Source organism: Dipodomys merriami, unplaced genomic scaffold, assembly GCF_024711535.1.
Source record: "Dipodomys merriami isolate MVZ:Mamm:240054 unplaced genomic scaffold, mDipMer1.0.p SCAF_7, whole genome shotgun sequence".
NCBI classification, from domain to species: Eukaryota; Metazoa; Chordata; class Mammalia; order Rodentia; family Heteromyidae; genus Dipodomys; species Dipodomys merriami.
Window position 1 is genome coordinate 54,087,260 of NW_027206290.1, and position 17,041 is coordinate 54,104,300.

The 17,041-nt window shown below is 38.6% G+C and overlaps 1 protein-coding gene across 4 annotated transcripts in view; it reads right to left on the reverse strand.

Moving 5' to 3' along the window:
* Cfap61 (cilia and flagella associated protein 61) overlaps window positions 1–17,041 on the reverse strand; it is a 236,683-nt gene that overhangs the window by 172,105 nt on the left and 47,537 nt on the right. For all 4 annotated transcript variants that reach the window (XR_011368711.1, XM_070006664.1, XM_070006665.1 and 1 more), the window contains exons 9-10: window positions 5,449–5,516; window positions 1,570–1,635 (exon numbers count right to left, since the gene is read on the reverse strand). Coding sequence is in view for 3 of the 4 variants with exons in the window: in XM_070006664.1 (XP_069862765.1) it covers window positions 1,570–1,635; window positions 5,449–5,516 (134 nt within the window). In the remaining variant the exon portion in view is untranslated. The remainder of the gene's footprint in view (window positions 1–1,569; window positions 1,636–5,448; window positions 5,517–17,041) is intronic.

Consider the following 17,041-nt stretch of genomic DNA (forward strand, 5'->3'; position numbering starts at 1 on the left):
ATGTGGCTGGAGGAAGGGAGAGAAATACCCTATTTGAAATATAGAAGTTTTGCTCTTCCATTCTCTGTCTGTCACCATTACCTCATATGGTACAAAACCTCATAAATTCAGGCTCTACCTGAACTTCAGAGTCTGTTTAACTTCTCTAGAGAACATCCTTTATGCTCAGCTCCACTCCTCACTCCATTTCAGGAGATCTTGTGGAGAATTCACACACTTTCAACAGTCTCTCATAGAGACTCAAGTATCAACTTCCTCAGCTGTGCAAAGACAATGTAAACGCCATCGATTTTCTTGATTCTAAATATTTTCAAAGTGCTTATCTTTCAATAACTCCTTTCCCTCCTGTTGTCTTTGTGGATGTGTGCCCTTTTCACTCCTTGTCATTTCAGTGGTTTTTACTGGAAGGGTCAGAAAATAAACATAGGAGATTGATCTACCTGTTTATCCAGAGGCTCTCTGGGGTTTCAATAGATTCTATTCGGGGACAAGGGGACATTTTGGCTTCCTTCTGCATCCTTGTTTAGTTTCTTAAAAGAATAGCCTCTGTCTTAGAAACTGGATAGAAAACTATCACCCTCTGTGCAACCTCTGTTGCCCTTTGGGTACAAGCAATGAACTTTGGTAAATAATTCTCTTCGTGTGGGTTCCTCTGGAAGAAAACCCTGAGCTAAGGGTCTTCGTCAGTGGCTGTGCTGCGAAATCTTGCAGAGAGAGTAGGTAACGGAAGGCTATCAACACTTATGTGTCAGGAATGGGCTCCACCGTGGTTCTGATCCCATAGAAATCTCTGGGAGACTGTAGAAAATACACTCAAGTCCTGTCCCATTCTCAGAGGTAAAGGAGCTAATTTGTTGATTCCAGCTCCCTTCAGTCACAGACTGATGGTTGATCCCCAAAGAGTCTGGTTTGCTGCAAGTACCGTCCCAGCAAAATACCAGGCACTTCCAGCCCTCATCCTCAGGGTGAATGAATGCCATGGGGATGGGGATGGGGGCAGGGGCCCAACAACCTATGCTAATATGGACTCAGAAAGTGGACCTGTGCCTACATAGAGCCATCTCTCTCTGGCAGCACATCTTGCTCCTGGCCTGGATGTCTCTCTTCCCTGTAGATAGCCTGGGAGAGGACAGATCCTTCCCCAAGGAGAAATGGGAAGTTCATTTATGTCAGAGTCCTATTTGTTCTCTATTAAAAAATGGCACATGTACCCCCAAGCTGACTTCTACACAGACTCCTTAACTGCTCAGAATCTGGAGAGGAGACAGCAATGAGTTGGCTTCCCACAGAGCTCCAATGTATGGGTGCAGTATTCTGTGCTGGTGTCCCATTGACATCATGGGTCTAACTCCTGTACTCTGCCTCCTCAGGGTTCTTGAGGATTTGCAGGCTGACCCTTGGGAAGTCCATCGGTCTGAAACCAGAAGGACCTCAGGAATATGACCAAGCTTAACCACAATGTGGTCAGTGATAATAAGAGGAGGCTTTATGGAGCAGGGCTTAAGGACAGTGGTTTGTAAAAAACCAGGTGCAAGAGACAGCTAGGAAGGCTGAAGAATAAAGACCTACCTGTATGTCACTACTGCTGAGTGCTGAAAGAGATTCATCAAGTCTCAAATCGTCCATCATTTTGCTCTGCAAATGACAATGGCAAGACACAAGACTTTACTGCATTTATAGTGATTTAGGACCCAAATTCTAGAAAAGGCTGCCACTGTTCAGACCCTGGTACCACTGCCAACTGGCTACGAAAGTAATGGATCCTCAGTTTCCTCATCTATAAAGAAAAAGGTGGGTGGGGGAATGAAAATAGCTTCCACTTCAGAAAGAAAGAGAGGAGAAGGTAGGAAGAGGGAAGAAGACCGGGAAAGAGAAGAGACAAAGGGAGTGAGAAAGGGACAAAAAGAAGGGGGAAGAGGAGGGAGGGAAGGAACAATGGAGGGAGAGAGAAAGGAGGAGGGAGAGATAGAAAAGACAACGTTTTAAGCTGTTCTGCAGGCTTGTTATGTATAACTCTGAGTTGGATTTTTCTATGGTTGTGGTACACTCCACTACACAACGGTGTAGTGCCACTAAATGTCTGCTGTATCTCTACTGCACTCTGACACTCCCATTAAATACTTGTTTTTCTTTCATTCTGTTCCTTTCTTGTGTGCGTGCATGGATGAGCAGCAGACACCTCTAGTAAGCTGTCTTGCTGGCCTTAGTTCCCTTTCACGTTTATTTTTGAAAGAAATATATTTGTTGAATACAGATTTCTAAGATGACTGGGTTTTTTTTTCCTGCAGTTCTTTAAATATGACTACAGTCCTAGGGGTATAGCTTAGTACAGATTATGCCTAGCATATGAATAGTCCTGGATTTGATACCACTTTATGGTTGCATTATTTCTAGCAATACATTTATTGTCATCTTTACCTTGTAAGGATATTGTTACCTTTGTAAGGATACCCTGTTCCTGACTCAGTGTTTCACCCCCATGAGGTTCTTGCTGCCTTTATGATTTTCTCTTCCTCGCTGGCTTTCAACTATTTGATCAGTGTTGGTTTTGGTAAGTTTTCTTCCTGTTTCTTGTTTAACTTCTAGTACATATAGGCTAATTTATTAAGGATTCTTGGCAATTATTTCTTCAGCTTTTTAACCTCTCTCTTCTTCTATGTAGATTTGTAAATTCACACATTTAGTTGTTTAAAGTTGAATTTTATCTCATTGATACATTCATCTTTTTTAAAAAAAAACTATTCTCATTTCTCTGTTTCAAGTTTACTCATCCTTTCTTCCATTCTGTTAATTCTTCCAGTATTTTTCAACTTATTCATTATAGTTTTTACATCTAGAAATTTGTTTTGGAACACTTTCATGTTTTATATTTCTAATTTTTAAACATAAAATATAGTTAAAATGCATCATTTTAATGTTCTTGTCCACTAATTCTAAAATATGTTCAGATGGTTTGGTTCCAATTAGTGGATTTATATCTTTCCTGTGCATCATATGTTCCCAGTTTTTTAGTACATAGAAGTTTTATTGGGCACTAAATATTATGAATTTCACAGGATAATTTTATAGTAATACAAATATTCTTGGATTTTGTTTAGAGATCAGTAAAGATACTTAGAAACAATTTGATCCTTTTGGTCTGATAAATATCTCTAGATAAATATGTAGAGATATTTATCAGACAGAACTGGAGAAGTGCTTTCTTCAGAACAAATTATTCCCCTCTACTGAGGCAAGACTCTTCCATGCCCTTTACCCATGCCTTGTGAAATAGTTTCCAGTCTGGCTAGTAAGGACTGGTATTCCCAGTTTGTTATAAGCATTGGACACTGTTATCTAACCCTCTAGGAAGGTTCTTTCCTCAGTCTACCCTTAGGAAACTAATCAGTACTCAGATGAAAATTCAACTGAACCCTGATGACAAATGATCTCTATCTTTCTGAAGATTCCTTTCTGCTCCTGTCCTTCAAACCTTAGTGACTTTATTTTCCACCTTAAACTTATAGATCTGTCTTTTCAGTTCAAGAAGTCTTAAGTGAGGGAGCTAGGAAACTTGCTCTGGGCATTAAACTGAGACAATCACAGGATTTGCATGGCTCATTTTCTATGCTTAACTTTGTTACAGTGACAGATCTTGGAACGATGCCTTGTTTATATATTTTAGCTACTTTTTTGTTGTTTGGGACAAGACAGTAAATCCAGTCTCTCTTATTCCACTTTAGTCAGTCGCTTACTCCATTTCATTCAGAAGTATAGGTTCTTGGTATTTCATAATCCCATTCATTAGTTTCATTTCCCTCAATGATCTATGCCCTCCTCCTCCTCCTCCTTCTTCTTCTTCCTCCTCCTCCTCCTCCACCTCTTCTTCCTCCTCCTCCTCTTCCTCCTCCTCCTCCTCCTTCTTCTTCTGTCAGTCATGGGGCCTGAACTCTGGGCCTGGGTGCTGTCCCTCAGCTCTTCAGCTCAAGGCTAGCACTCTACCACTTGAGCCACAACACCACTTCAGGCTTTTTCTTATGTGGTACTGAGGAATCGAACCCAGGGTCTCATGCATGCAAGGCAAGCATTCTACCAATGAGCCACCTTCCCAGCCCCCATCCAATCTTCTTTTAAAAAGTCAGATCTCCTTTTAGCTGCCTGTTCTTGTATCCTACCTTCATATTCATATATTTCACTGGAAGCCTTTCTCTTCTTTCCATCATGAATAATCTCTTGCAGGCTAATGCTGTGACCTGTTCTTATGATACTCTCAGCACTTAGCAGAAGGCCTGATCTTTATAAGCACCTGATCTGCATGAATAAATCTCTACTCATTGAATAAATTATGATACCTAACCACTACAGATTTTGTCCTTTTGTGATTTGGGAGATAGACATGAATTTTTCCATAGTGACAATCATGAAAATCAGGACAATCAAGGTGACCTGAAGACTCCCTCCCTTCTCTGATCTCTGTGTGAATTTTCAAGTAAGGGAAACATTGTTTGGTCCAAAGAAAGAAAGGAGAAAAAAAGAAAGGAAAGAGGGAGCTAGAGCATAGGAAGCAATATTTCTCTACCTGTCCCTAATTTTGGACTACAGAAGAGGTTCTAGGGACAAATAGATGTTGGGCTCAGACAAGCCCAACGAACTGTATTGTGAAACACAGCTTATGGCAAATAAGCAGTACTGATATAGTACCAGGATATTAAGAGAGACATGAGTGCATTTCTTTTAATCCTTCCTTCTCCATTTTATTGATGAAGTGTTCTAAAAGGAGGAAACCTGAATGGCCTAGTTCCTGAGGACAAAATGGATGAGCAAGTAGGAGGGTATGGAGATCTACAGCCCAGAAAATGTGAGCAATTTGATATTATTGGAGGCCCAAGGAAATGGTGACTGGACTCCTGGACCCACCAACTAAATTCTATCTACTCTATCTCAGGCCAATCCCAGACTCCCCTCAGCCTAAGACAGGGTGGCAGCATAAAACCCTCTCATGCTGGCAGTGGCAGGTACAGTAGAGTCTCCCCCTGAAGTCAGGCAAGGACTGCAAAGCCAGTAGCTCTTCCAGGAATTGAGAAAGACATTTCTGTAGACGACACAGGGCAGTCAGGTCAGGAGAAAACATGCTGTTGCACCTGAGTAGGCAGAATACTTGCAAGGTTTTTCAGAAAGGCTGGATTTCAGAACCAGCTTTAAATCAGCAGCTTTCTCTGTCCCAGCCTCCAGAAAACATGGGAGAGGCAGCCAGGAAGGTAGGGAAGGGCTGAAGTTCTGATCTGGCCTGGATCGTATTCATGATATTTTGATCCAACATTACAAACAGGTCCATCTCCTGACCTTTGTGCTTATAAGCCTTTTTCTGCTCCAGATACAAGAGCCTGCTGGTAATGACCCTAGCATTAGAAAAGCACTTGATGGTCCAGGGCCAGTTCCATACCCCAGGAAAGGGGAGGTCTCCTTTACCTGAAATTGCTCCGAAATCTCTGAAGAAACTTGTTCCCGTGACTTTGAGGATTTTGAGAAAACAGCACCTTTGAGAGGAAGAGCAGAGTAAGAACGGAAAATACAGAATAGATACTTACAAAATCTCAGGAAACTGGGTGGCATGGTCCAAGTATTTCTAAACAATGGTGTAACTGAAAGTACTCCAAAACCTATCCTGACCAACATTAAGATCCTAGCAAGTTCCCCTTCAACCTCTCTGCAACCTCTTGTGCATGATGGAAAGGAAATGATCCTGCCCCAGGGAAGGGGTGCTTAAAGGACCTCTGCCAGTCACTGGCCAACAGGCTCTTTTGACATCAATACCTTTTGAAATTTATTAACAACTAGTTACCATGCCATCCTAAGTAGCAAGCTATGAATTGATCTTAAGACAAAATGTGACAAAGACCACAATCAACTACTTTGGAGCTACTAGATGCCATGGATTAGGCACAAGGACAACTCTCTCTTCATTGGGTAATAAAAGAGTAAACTTGGGAGTCTGACAATGGCTATGAAATTCACTTCATATTTCCTAAGCCAGAGAATTAGAGCTGAACATCATTGTCTTAATATGTTTTAGAAAGTCAATAATCAGCCAGGTGCTGGTGGCTCATGCCTGTAATACTAGCTATTCAGGAGGCTGAGACCTGAGGATTGCAGTTCAAAGCCAGCCCAGTCAGGAAAGTCCATGAGACTCTAATCTCCAATTAATCACCAGAAAACCAGAAGTATCTCTGTGACTCAAGTGGTGGAGTCATAGCCTTGAGCTGAAGAGCACAGGGATAGAGCCCAAGCCCTGAGTTCAAGCCCCACAACTGACAAAAAAAAAAACGGTCAATAATCAGAGTATTCATCATGTGTTTAAACCTGCACTAAAACTTGCAGTAAGAAAAAAAGTATACCCTATTTTCTCTTAAAAAGGACTTTTACGCTTCCCTCTGACTTTCTCACAATCCTAACTTCCTCATAATATAAAATTGTGGTCCTTTTTTTTCTCTCCTTTTTCCCCCATGCACTAGGAAGGGGACTTAGAAAACCCACCACAGCAAGAGTAACTTCTCTGTCTTCTGCCTTGCCCGAGGCCTGCACTGCTAGGAGATTCCCAGCTGAGATATTGTTCTCAGTCTTTGGGTCTTAGCTGCTAGCTGCCCTGGGATGCTCTGCCCAGATGCAGAAGGGACCCTGTCTCCCCTGGACATTCCCTAGAGTCTCTGCTGCTAGCATGGGCATGCTGCTCTACCTTTGTCTTTAACCATCCCAGGGTCTTCTTTGCTTCCTTCTCTCCCTAGAACTCTTCTAACACCTGTCAATGCAACAGCTCCTGTATGCATCTTTCTGCCTAAATTAATGGATCATGAAATGCCTTCCACCTATTTCTGGCAATGAATGAACAGCAAATGAACTAGAATGAGATTCTAAGAGAAAAATGAGATGCCCAGGGAGATAAAAACAGCATAGTGAGAAAGATACAATGGGAGAGAATCACATCCTGCCATAAAAGGTTGTTCTTTGGACATGAAGAGAAAATTTCCTGAGAAAAGATTTAGAATCCCTCTTTTGAAGAAAGATGCTTTGGAGAAAAATAAAAATGTATCATGGCTCTAGTTTCTAAGTATTATTCTCGTGCTCTGCAATATTTTCCAGTCTTCAAGCACTTTCTTGATGACAAGAGCAGTGTGCCTTTTTCAGATTTACATTGTTCTTGAGGTAAAACACATGGAAAAATATACAGCTCAGTCAGTTCCTACATATATTGACCCTGTGTAAACCAGGGTTGATATTCAAAACATTTTCAACTCCTAGGAGCGTTCCGCATCTCCCTGTCTAGTCAATTATACCTATTCTGACTTCTACTATCTGACTAGTTTTGCCTAGTAGCAAACTTTTGAATAAAAAAAAAAAACCCACTCAGATCATGCTGGGTACTAGTGGTTCAGGCTTGTAACCCTACCAACTTGGGGTGCTGACAACAGAAGGATCCACAGTTCAATGCAAGCCTAAGGAGCAAAGTTTGCAAGACTTTTTCTCAACTTATATATAGGTGCAGTGGCACACACCTGTCACCCCAAACTACATGGGAGGCTGAGAATAGAAAGATCGTAGTTCAAGACCAGAGCAGGCAAGACAGTCTATGAAATTCCATCTCAGTTGAGGGAGGCTGGATGTGGTGATACACTCTTATCATACCAGCGACTATAGGGAAGTCTAAAATAGATAGATTATGGTCCAGGAAATAACTAGCAGAAGAAACAGAGCTGGAGGTGTTGCTCAGCAATAGTGTACCTGCTCATTATGAGGCCCCGAGTTAAACCTCATTAGTGTCCCCCAAAGAAAAACCACTCACATCTCATATCTAGAGTTCTCAATTTTTTACATTGTACTTTATTTTTTAAGTTCTTCCTGCTGGGGATATGTGGTAAAGTGCTTCCGCTTACCTAGCATACATAATGTCCTGAGTTTAATCACTAATACTACAAAAGCTAACAAAACAAGAAACTTCTTTCCTATTTTAAGTTTTAAACTACAAAAGACCAATCTAAAAACAATCCACCACCTAAGAGCATAGACCTACACTATGTATATATTCCTATATAAATAGGATAAAATTACTGAGAAGTAAAACAAGTCTTAATAAATAGATTAGGACTTCCAAGTAACTAATAATCTTGGTGACAACAATTTAGAGAGTTTAATGTTCATGAGACAATTACCAACTACAATGACTAATTGTCTTGGCTAAACTGTCGTGAGGTGTTATAGTTTATTATTAAGCAGCTGCCACCCTGTCTCCAGAGGTAGCTGCATTTCAGAGCTGGGCAAGGTGATGCTATACTGCTCGCTCTCCAATGTCTCCTGGGATTTGTGAAGTTTAATTAGTTAATGTTCATAATGTGCCCTGAGGTCTTCAAATGTGACATGCTATCCAAGAGAAAAGTCAAGGCAGTGGCATTATGTAACACAAAACTCACAACACAACAGAGGCTGCTACTTCAATTGTCATTTTCTGGCTTCACCCTCCTGAGGAGCAAACAAGTCATGAACTAGTGGTTTCTACTAGTAAAAGTGGAGGCACAATTTTCCAGGGCTTTTTCTCTATGTAAAATTGCTTATTTAAAGTGGGTTTGCCACAGAACTAAGCTAGAAGTTCAAGTACTTTCTTATCACTAAGTCACTCCCCAAAAACATAATATTGCATTCATACTTTAGATTTACTATTTTTAAAGAACATCCTGACAGATTTTGAGTCTATCTGCTCTTTATCCAGTCGGACTAATAAATACGGGATGCAAAATAATGCATCTTGAGGGCTATAAATCATAATCTATATCTTTGGAATATTTCCACACTTATTTAAATAACTATCAAAAGTCCCAACAATATTTCTTAGGTAATGAAATAACTAACTGATCCTAGAAGAGAAAATATGGTGGAATAGTCCATAAACAAGATTTTAAGAATAACAAATAAGAGGCAAATTTGCTTACTGAATATTTATATTAAAAAAGAGCAGTTATTTAAACAGTAAGCTATTGAGTTAGGAATAAGGCAGAATGGAAACCTCAAATAAAGATAGATATTGATAGATGTTCATGGTAGCATTTCAAAGATATGGAAATAAACTATATAATCAATAAGGCTAGCTAACCACATAAAAAAACATATTTCAGTTCGTTTCATAACAGATATAAAAGTCACAATTAAATACCAGTCGATCATACCTATAATCGTAGCTACTCAGTAGGCTGAGATTTGAGGACTGTGTTTGAGGATTGTGATTCAAAGCCAGTCCAGGCAGGAAAGTCCATGAGACTTTTATCTCCAATTAATCACCAAAAAGGCATAGTGGAACTGTGGCTCCAGTGATAAGAGTGCTCACTTTGAGCAAAAATATTTAAGGACAGCACCCAGGCCCTGAGTTCAGGCCTCAAGACCAGCACAAAATAAGTATAATTAAAAAAAATCATTAACAGACTTATAGCCTGAAGGCTTTAAAATTTCACTTTCAAATTATTATAAAGAAAAGGAAAAATATTTCTATGGCCTTGTCAATGGGGAAACTTTTCCTTAGAAACGCAAAAAAACAGAAGTCATAAAGGAAAAATATAAACGTATTTACCACATGAAAACTTAAAAGTGCTATTGAACGTATCCTTTTAAAAAGTTTTTAACATATACATAAGTGTGGAGAGAATATTTGCAACACATACCATTCACCTATGAATGAAACTGAAACAGCACTACAGCAAAAGAAACGAATGAACAGGATACATAAGCAAACCAATAGCCATATGAAGTATGCTGCTTCAGACTATTCAGATAAATAAATTAAACAATGGCATCGCCTTAAAATCTTATTAATATGAAAGCAGAATTTTTAGATACCAGGCACAAACTCCAAGAATTGTACATATCAGATCTGGCTACCTGCTTCTGTGAAACAAACAGAGAGAGTAGAGAAAGAGCAGAGAAAGAGCAGAGAAAGATTGTGGCAACCATGAGAAGCAGCAGACTTCAGGACATCTTCTGCTGTAGTTAGGATACAGATGTGAGCTTTAACTTTAAATAGACAAGGAACTGGGGAAAGGAGCAGACAGGTACGCATAAGTCTGAATAGGGCCTGGTTGATGGTTATTTCAGTATTTGTTTTGTGAGGGCTTCTGAAGAGGAACTGTTGCCACTGTCATCACCAGTCATCACTACAGGGTGACTTGTTCTGTAATGCTCTACAGTTCCCTAAGGGTAGCTTCCATCCTTATCATTCTGATGTTATTGATCAGTCATGCCTTTCCCAGATTCCCAGGTGATTACAAAGTGACTACAGAGACAACGGCTTACAGCAAAGACCCATTTAAAAATGGAGGGAGAGTGCCAAGCTTTTCTTCTGCTTTTAGTTAATTTGTGGGCCCAACAAAAGTAGCTTTTAAGGACCTCTTACAGTGATAACCAAAGTTAAAAATTCTAACAACTTGGGAAGTAGGAAAAGCTCAGGTGGAAAGCCACTGGCTGGACCACGTTTGATGATGATGTGAACATCTCTAAGCCCAGCAACAAAAATCTGGTAATGTATCCTGTAGAGACTCTTGCCAGGGCCCCAACAGTCATGTGCAAGGATGTTCACTACAGTGCAATTTGCAAAAACAAAACAATACCAACAATCAAAATACTAATCTAAAGACAAAAATGCAGTATGCCCCATACAATGGCAGGCGAACTAGAAAGTCAAAGAAATGTCCTAAACTTGTGCATATCAACACTATTATTAGATCTCATAAAGCTGAATGAAGGAGCAAATTTCTAAAGATCACATATCTTTGTGCTGTCCCTGAGCTTTTTCCCCTCACGGGTAGTGCTCTACTACTTGAGTCACAGCTCCACTTCTGGCTTTTTGGTGGTTAATTTGGAGAAAAGGATCTCAATGACTTTCCTTCCCCAGGCTTTTAACTATGATCCTCAGTTCTCAGCCACCTGAGTAGCTAGGATTACAGGCGTGAGCCACTATCACCCAGTCCATTTGTATGTTTTAAAAGGCAGTATTGACACAAAAGGTATTGTTTTTTTTTCTATGAATACATGGACTTAAAAGTGTAAAAAGACGTATGGAAGGATGCTAAATACTAACATACTAAAGTTATAACAATGGCGATCTCTGGAGAGTAGAGCAGAGAACCACAATTACAAGTTGATCAAAAGGAACTCAACTTTAAATGCATTATGCTTGTTTTTCAGTTTCCTATATTCCTAATTTAATTAAAAAAGTTTAAATGCTTAATTATAAAAGTAAATCTATGTTCTCAAAATATTACCAAAAGGTCATTTTTGTTTAGCATTCTAGTATTAGCAGTGATTTCAGAAAAAAAAAACTATCAAGTGAATTTAAGTCACTCAACTTTAAGAAAAGACCAAAATTAGAGATTCACATGAAATCACTCAGTTTAAAGTTCAAGGAAGAACAAATTGCATGTTGAAGAGATACCCAGAAGAAAATAAGTAAGATATAACTCCTCCTCTAAGAGATTCCCAAGTAATCAGGAGGTCAGGGGGGTATAAACATATCCATAACTACTGTATATTCAAAGTAGATGTAGTAATAAAGTGATAAAAAAAATCTTCTGCTATTGTTTGTGGTGGGCATAGCTGACACAGCCTTCTGGCATCACAGCTCTCTGGCTCTGCAGCTAGAAGAGACTACCAGGGTTTCAGCCTTGTAGCAAGCAATGCCCATTTAGCCTTGTAGCTTAGTGGCAGACAACATCTGGTAACATTGCAGGTCAGAGGCAGGCAACTCCTCCCAGTGTCCTAGCTCCATTGCTGATTGCTGCTACCATAGAATTCAACAAATGATATCCAAGACAATAGAGGATGAGTTTGAAGAACTCTATTCAGAAAAGAAGCATCTTGGTTGAAGGTCACTGCACCTTGCTCTCTAGGTGGCTTAATCTAGGGGTTTTTATACCTTGTGCTTTAATTGTTTGCCCCTTTTATAAGTAGGTGTTTTTGAAGGTGACCTTTTACTGGTCAGGTTCCACAACACTGGATGTTACTTTCTAATCAGGTCCCTTCTGCAAATCCACTCCCCAAATCCATGGAATGATTATGAAAACTAGAATGGGTACAAGAAAGGTAACATGTTCTATAACCATGTCTCTCTTTTGCATTTGGTTTGGGGTTGGAAGGCCAAGATGCTGTCCAGTGGCCCTGGGTCCTAACTAACTTGTCCTTTTTCAAGAAAACAAAATGTTCCTTCTTTAAAGTGAGACATTTCACACTTTCTATTGGCTAAGCAGTAACATGGGTGCTGGACATTCACCATGAGTAAGATAGAAGAATACCTTACATTTACACTACTAAAGAAAGGTAAGAAGGAAATGAGACAATATTAAGTGTTGATAGATGGTCTGTGCAAAGCTAGACCTTGGCTGTTAGTTTTGATGGTGTGGTTGGAGAAGTTCTTCCTGATACTTAAACTGGGGTCTAAATGACCAGCAGTATCCTGAGGCAATAAAACACAATGACACAATGAGCACAGACAAATCTTTAAAGAATTGCTGAAGAGTCCTTGTCTGTTGACATGTTTTTTCCAATTTGGATGGCCTTCTACGCTTTGCTTTTTGTAATTGTGTTAGTTTGCTATGACAGCTCCAAAAATATCACAACTCATTTAGTGGCCTGGAACAACAGAGATTTATTGTCTCAGTTCTGGAAGCAAAGAGTGGAACTCTGTATCCCTGGACTGCATCCAGGAGTTGGCAGACCCAGTTTTGCTCTAGGTTAGAATCTACTTGCATCTTCCAGCTTCTGAAAGCTGAACATACCTGCATTCGTGGCCACATCATTACAATCTCTACCTCTTCTCTCGTATAAGGGTATTTCTGATAACATTTAGAACCCCTCGGAAAATTGAGAAAAATCTAGCTCTTACCCTCACAATTCTTTATTTTTATTTTTAATTTAATTTGTTTTTTTAAATTGTTATTGTAAAGGTGATATACAGAGGGGTTACATAAGCCAGGTAATGAATGCATTTATTTTTCAACAGTGTCACTTCTTCCCTTCTTTTCTCCCAGGTTTGCTCATAATTCTTTATCACATATACCAAGAAACTTTTTCTAAAACAAAGGGGCCTCTACAGATTCCAGAGATTAGGACAAAGACAACAACACCCATGGGTGACTGAATGCAGTATATTCATCCAAATGTCTGCATACCCGGAAGGTCAAACTCAACCTGTGCAAATCAGAAATCACTGTCTTCATTTCAGCAGCTCCAGCCAATAATACATTGGCCCTGATTAATCTCGTCTCACGATATGGGCTCAATATATACTCAATTTCTGAAACCATCCTCAATATTTCTCTCTTCCTCAACCTCTCATCCCCATCCCCTCATGCAGTAAAATATCAAGTTGCAATAATTTTTGAAATTTTGAAACAGCTCCCATGCCCATCCCATGGTCACTATTCAGATTCAGTCCTTCCCCATCACATTCCAAAGTAGTCTTGGGAAAATCTTCCTGTAAAGTGGAAGCTAAGCATCAACCTCTTCTAATTACAGATTTCCAATGGCTCCTTGTCACATGTCACAGATGAAGTGATAGAATCTATGCTCTCTTTCAAGACCTCACTGTCTAACCTCAGCCTCCAACTAGTGCCTCTCTAAATATTCTAGCAAGGCTTAGAGTTCATATCCCAGTTTAAAAAAATAAATTAACAAAGTATATAGAGTAGACACAAAAGGTCAGACAAAAAAGGTCAATATATAAGTCTCCTATATTTCTATATAATGCCAACATACAATATTATTTTATTTTGGTGGTACTGAGGCTTGAACTCATGGCCTCATGACTGCTAGCTAGATGCTCTACCACTTGAGCCAGACCTCCTGCCTTTTTTGCTCTATTGTTTTGCTGAGATGGGGGGGGGGTCTCACTTTTTGACCAGTCTGGCCTGGACAGTGATCCTATTTTATACTTCTTGCTATAGGTGGGATGACAAGCACGCACTACTACACTCAGGTTTTATTACTGTTGTGGAGATGGGATCTCATGAACGTTTTTGCTGGCAATGTCTTGCATTTCTCTCGAGATGTGTCTTCTGCACAGCTGAGATGACAGCCACATGCCACAGTGCCCTGCTATTGATTGATATGCAACCTTGCCAGCTTTTTGCCTGGGCTAGCCTCAAACTGTGATCTTCCCATTCTTCACCAGAGAGTAGCTAGGATTACAGTTACAAGTATCTAGGCTGAATCTAACAATTTTAAAAGGTATTTACAATAGTGCAACAGTATCAAATACCTAGGAATAAATACAACCACAGATTGCAAAACTTCCATGTACAAGTTCTATGACATTATAGAAAGAAATTTAAAAATTTACTTTATCTCTCAATAAATAAATGGAAGAAAATGCCACATTCAGAGATTAGAAGTCTTAATACATTGTAAGAATGTCAGTTCCACCCCACCAAACTGATCTATAAATCTAATGCAATTTCATTCAAAATAATAACGATCATTATTTTTTGGCTGTCAAATTTACATGGGAAATCAGAAAACTATGAATAAAAAATACAATTTGAAAAACCAAGGTGGTGGGCTAAAGGTGTAGCTTAAGTGGAAGAGCCATCTGAGCAACAACTACGGACATCAAAATGAATCAGCTTATGGACAATAAGGCAGGCAAGTGTTGAAAAATAAAATTAAAACTCAAAAAATAATGTAAGCAGATATGGACATATACTATATTTGCATATAGTATACATAATTATATAATGTGATTTTATATATTATATTTATATATTTATATTGATATATATTTATATATATTATATAATATACAATTATATGTTATATATGTAATATATTATTTATATAGTATACAATTAATGCATTATATTATATATAGTTATATATGATTATATATGTAATTTATATATAATTATATATTACATAATTATGTTATATGATAACAAATATATAACAAAACATGTCATATATTATACATAATGTATATGTATATAAAATAATCATAATTTATATAATATATAATCTAATAAAATTCAATATTATATGTCAATGTTAATATTGCTATAGATTATATTAATATTAATTGTATAATATATACTAATTCTTTTTTTGGGGGGGGGTCCCGTCTTGGGGCCTGAACTCTGGGTTTGGGCACTGTCCCTCAGCTCTTCAGCTCAAGGCTAGCACTCTACCACTTTAGCAACAGTGCCACTTCCGGCTTTTTTCTTTTTGCTTATGTGGTGCTGAGGAATCGAACTCAGGGCCTCAGGCATGCAAGGCAAGCGCTCTACCACTGAGCCACCTTCCCTGCCCTATATACTAATTCTATAGGTAATTTAAATTCTACAATTAATATTATCTATATAATATATTTCTATATATCATGTATCACATATATGTAATATATAATTGTGTTTTATATAATATGTAATGTATATTACTTAACATACAACAGATTAGTATACTGATATGCATATTGATTCGTATATCAACATCTATTAACATATAATATATATATCAAGTATAACTTAGAGCTAAACGTTTCCACGGGCAAAAATGTCATTATATATTGATAAAGGAATCCACGATGACAACCTCACACATTCAAGAGCCAAGTATTTAGGTGCATAAACTAAAATATTCCAAATGCAAGGAGACAGACATGACCATAGTGAACTATGACGTTTTACTTTCTCAGAAAAGAGACCATAGCTACAGTAATGAGAGATGATTGAAGAATCCGTAGTAAGCTATATTTGCCAATGTTATATCAAAGGAAACAGAGAAGGTTCATTCCTTTGAAAAATTCAGACAGGTCCAAAAACTGTTCTTGTACTAGGTTATTGTAAGAGAGTTTGAAGTCAAAATTACACAGATCATATGCAATACTAAAAAAAACCCAAAATAGAAATTACAGACAAGGCAACAAATAAACACAATAATCACACCACAAGGGAATCACACTGCTTCTCTAAATAAATCTTAGATGAAAGAGGAGATTAAAATCACACCCACAGAAGTGGAGCTGTGGCTCCAGGGTTAGAGCATATCCAACAAACCTAGTTCAATGATGAATTTACAAAAAAAAATCACAGCCACAAACCACTCATAACAATGAGAATATTAATATCAGCATTACTTTATAATCGTTTATGAGAAATAGAAAAGCCAAGATTGAGTATAAGATTCATAGCTTTAAATGTGAAGAAGTTAACACCCTCCAAAGCAGGATAAAGGCCACTTTATGCTGTAACTATTTGAATACTATGCAGCCATGGAGAGAAACTTTATTGAAACTTAAGCAAAGCCCCTGGAAAATGCTGTAGCACCCTGACCCCACTCCTTTAGGAGTTTTCTATTTGGAGAAGACTGATAACCTGGATGTCTTCTTAGATAGCCTAGAAGTCCAAGTTCAATTATTGCAAAACACTGAATTCCCCTGGAAAATCGCACGAGATTTGTTTTTATCTTGTAAAAACAAGAGATGTCAAAAGTTAACTAGGGATGATTTAACGTGGCAGATAAGAAGCGCAAACATGCCCCATCTTCTCAGTCACTTGGAATCAAACAACCAGAAAACAGCTTCTTAGAGAAATCGGTGGCTGAAGGAATACATTTAACAGTCAAGTGGTGGTTCTTGTTTCCCAGCATCTATCTGTGGGCTCCATCTCAAATTTCTACCTCGACATATATGATCACAGCTCTTATGGTTACTTAAAACTTGAGACAGGTGGTCTAAGGTGAGCTTATTAGTCATTACATAGAGACTTCATTTGCCAGGTATGCCCTCTTATTTTCTGTCTACCTATGCAAGGTGTTTCCAGCTTCTTAACTTCCAAAAGGTAAAGTGGATAGGCACTTTATTCCATGTCTTCCTGTTTTGGTGACTTTACTTCCTTTTTCTGTTGTCTAAAAGGGAGAGTGATAGGAAGAAAGCCTGCTTCTCTGATTTTCCTGGTTTGCTCCCTGATTCTGCCCACTTTAATATATTTTTTATTATCTTTCATTTCCCTGTCATCTCTCCTATCCGGCTTCAGAACCATTT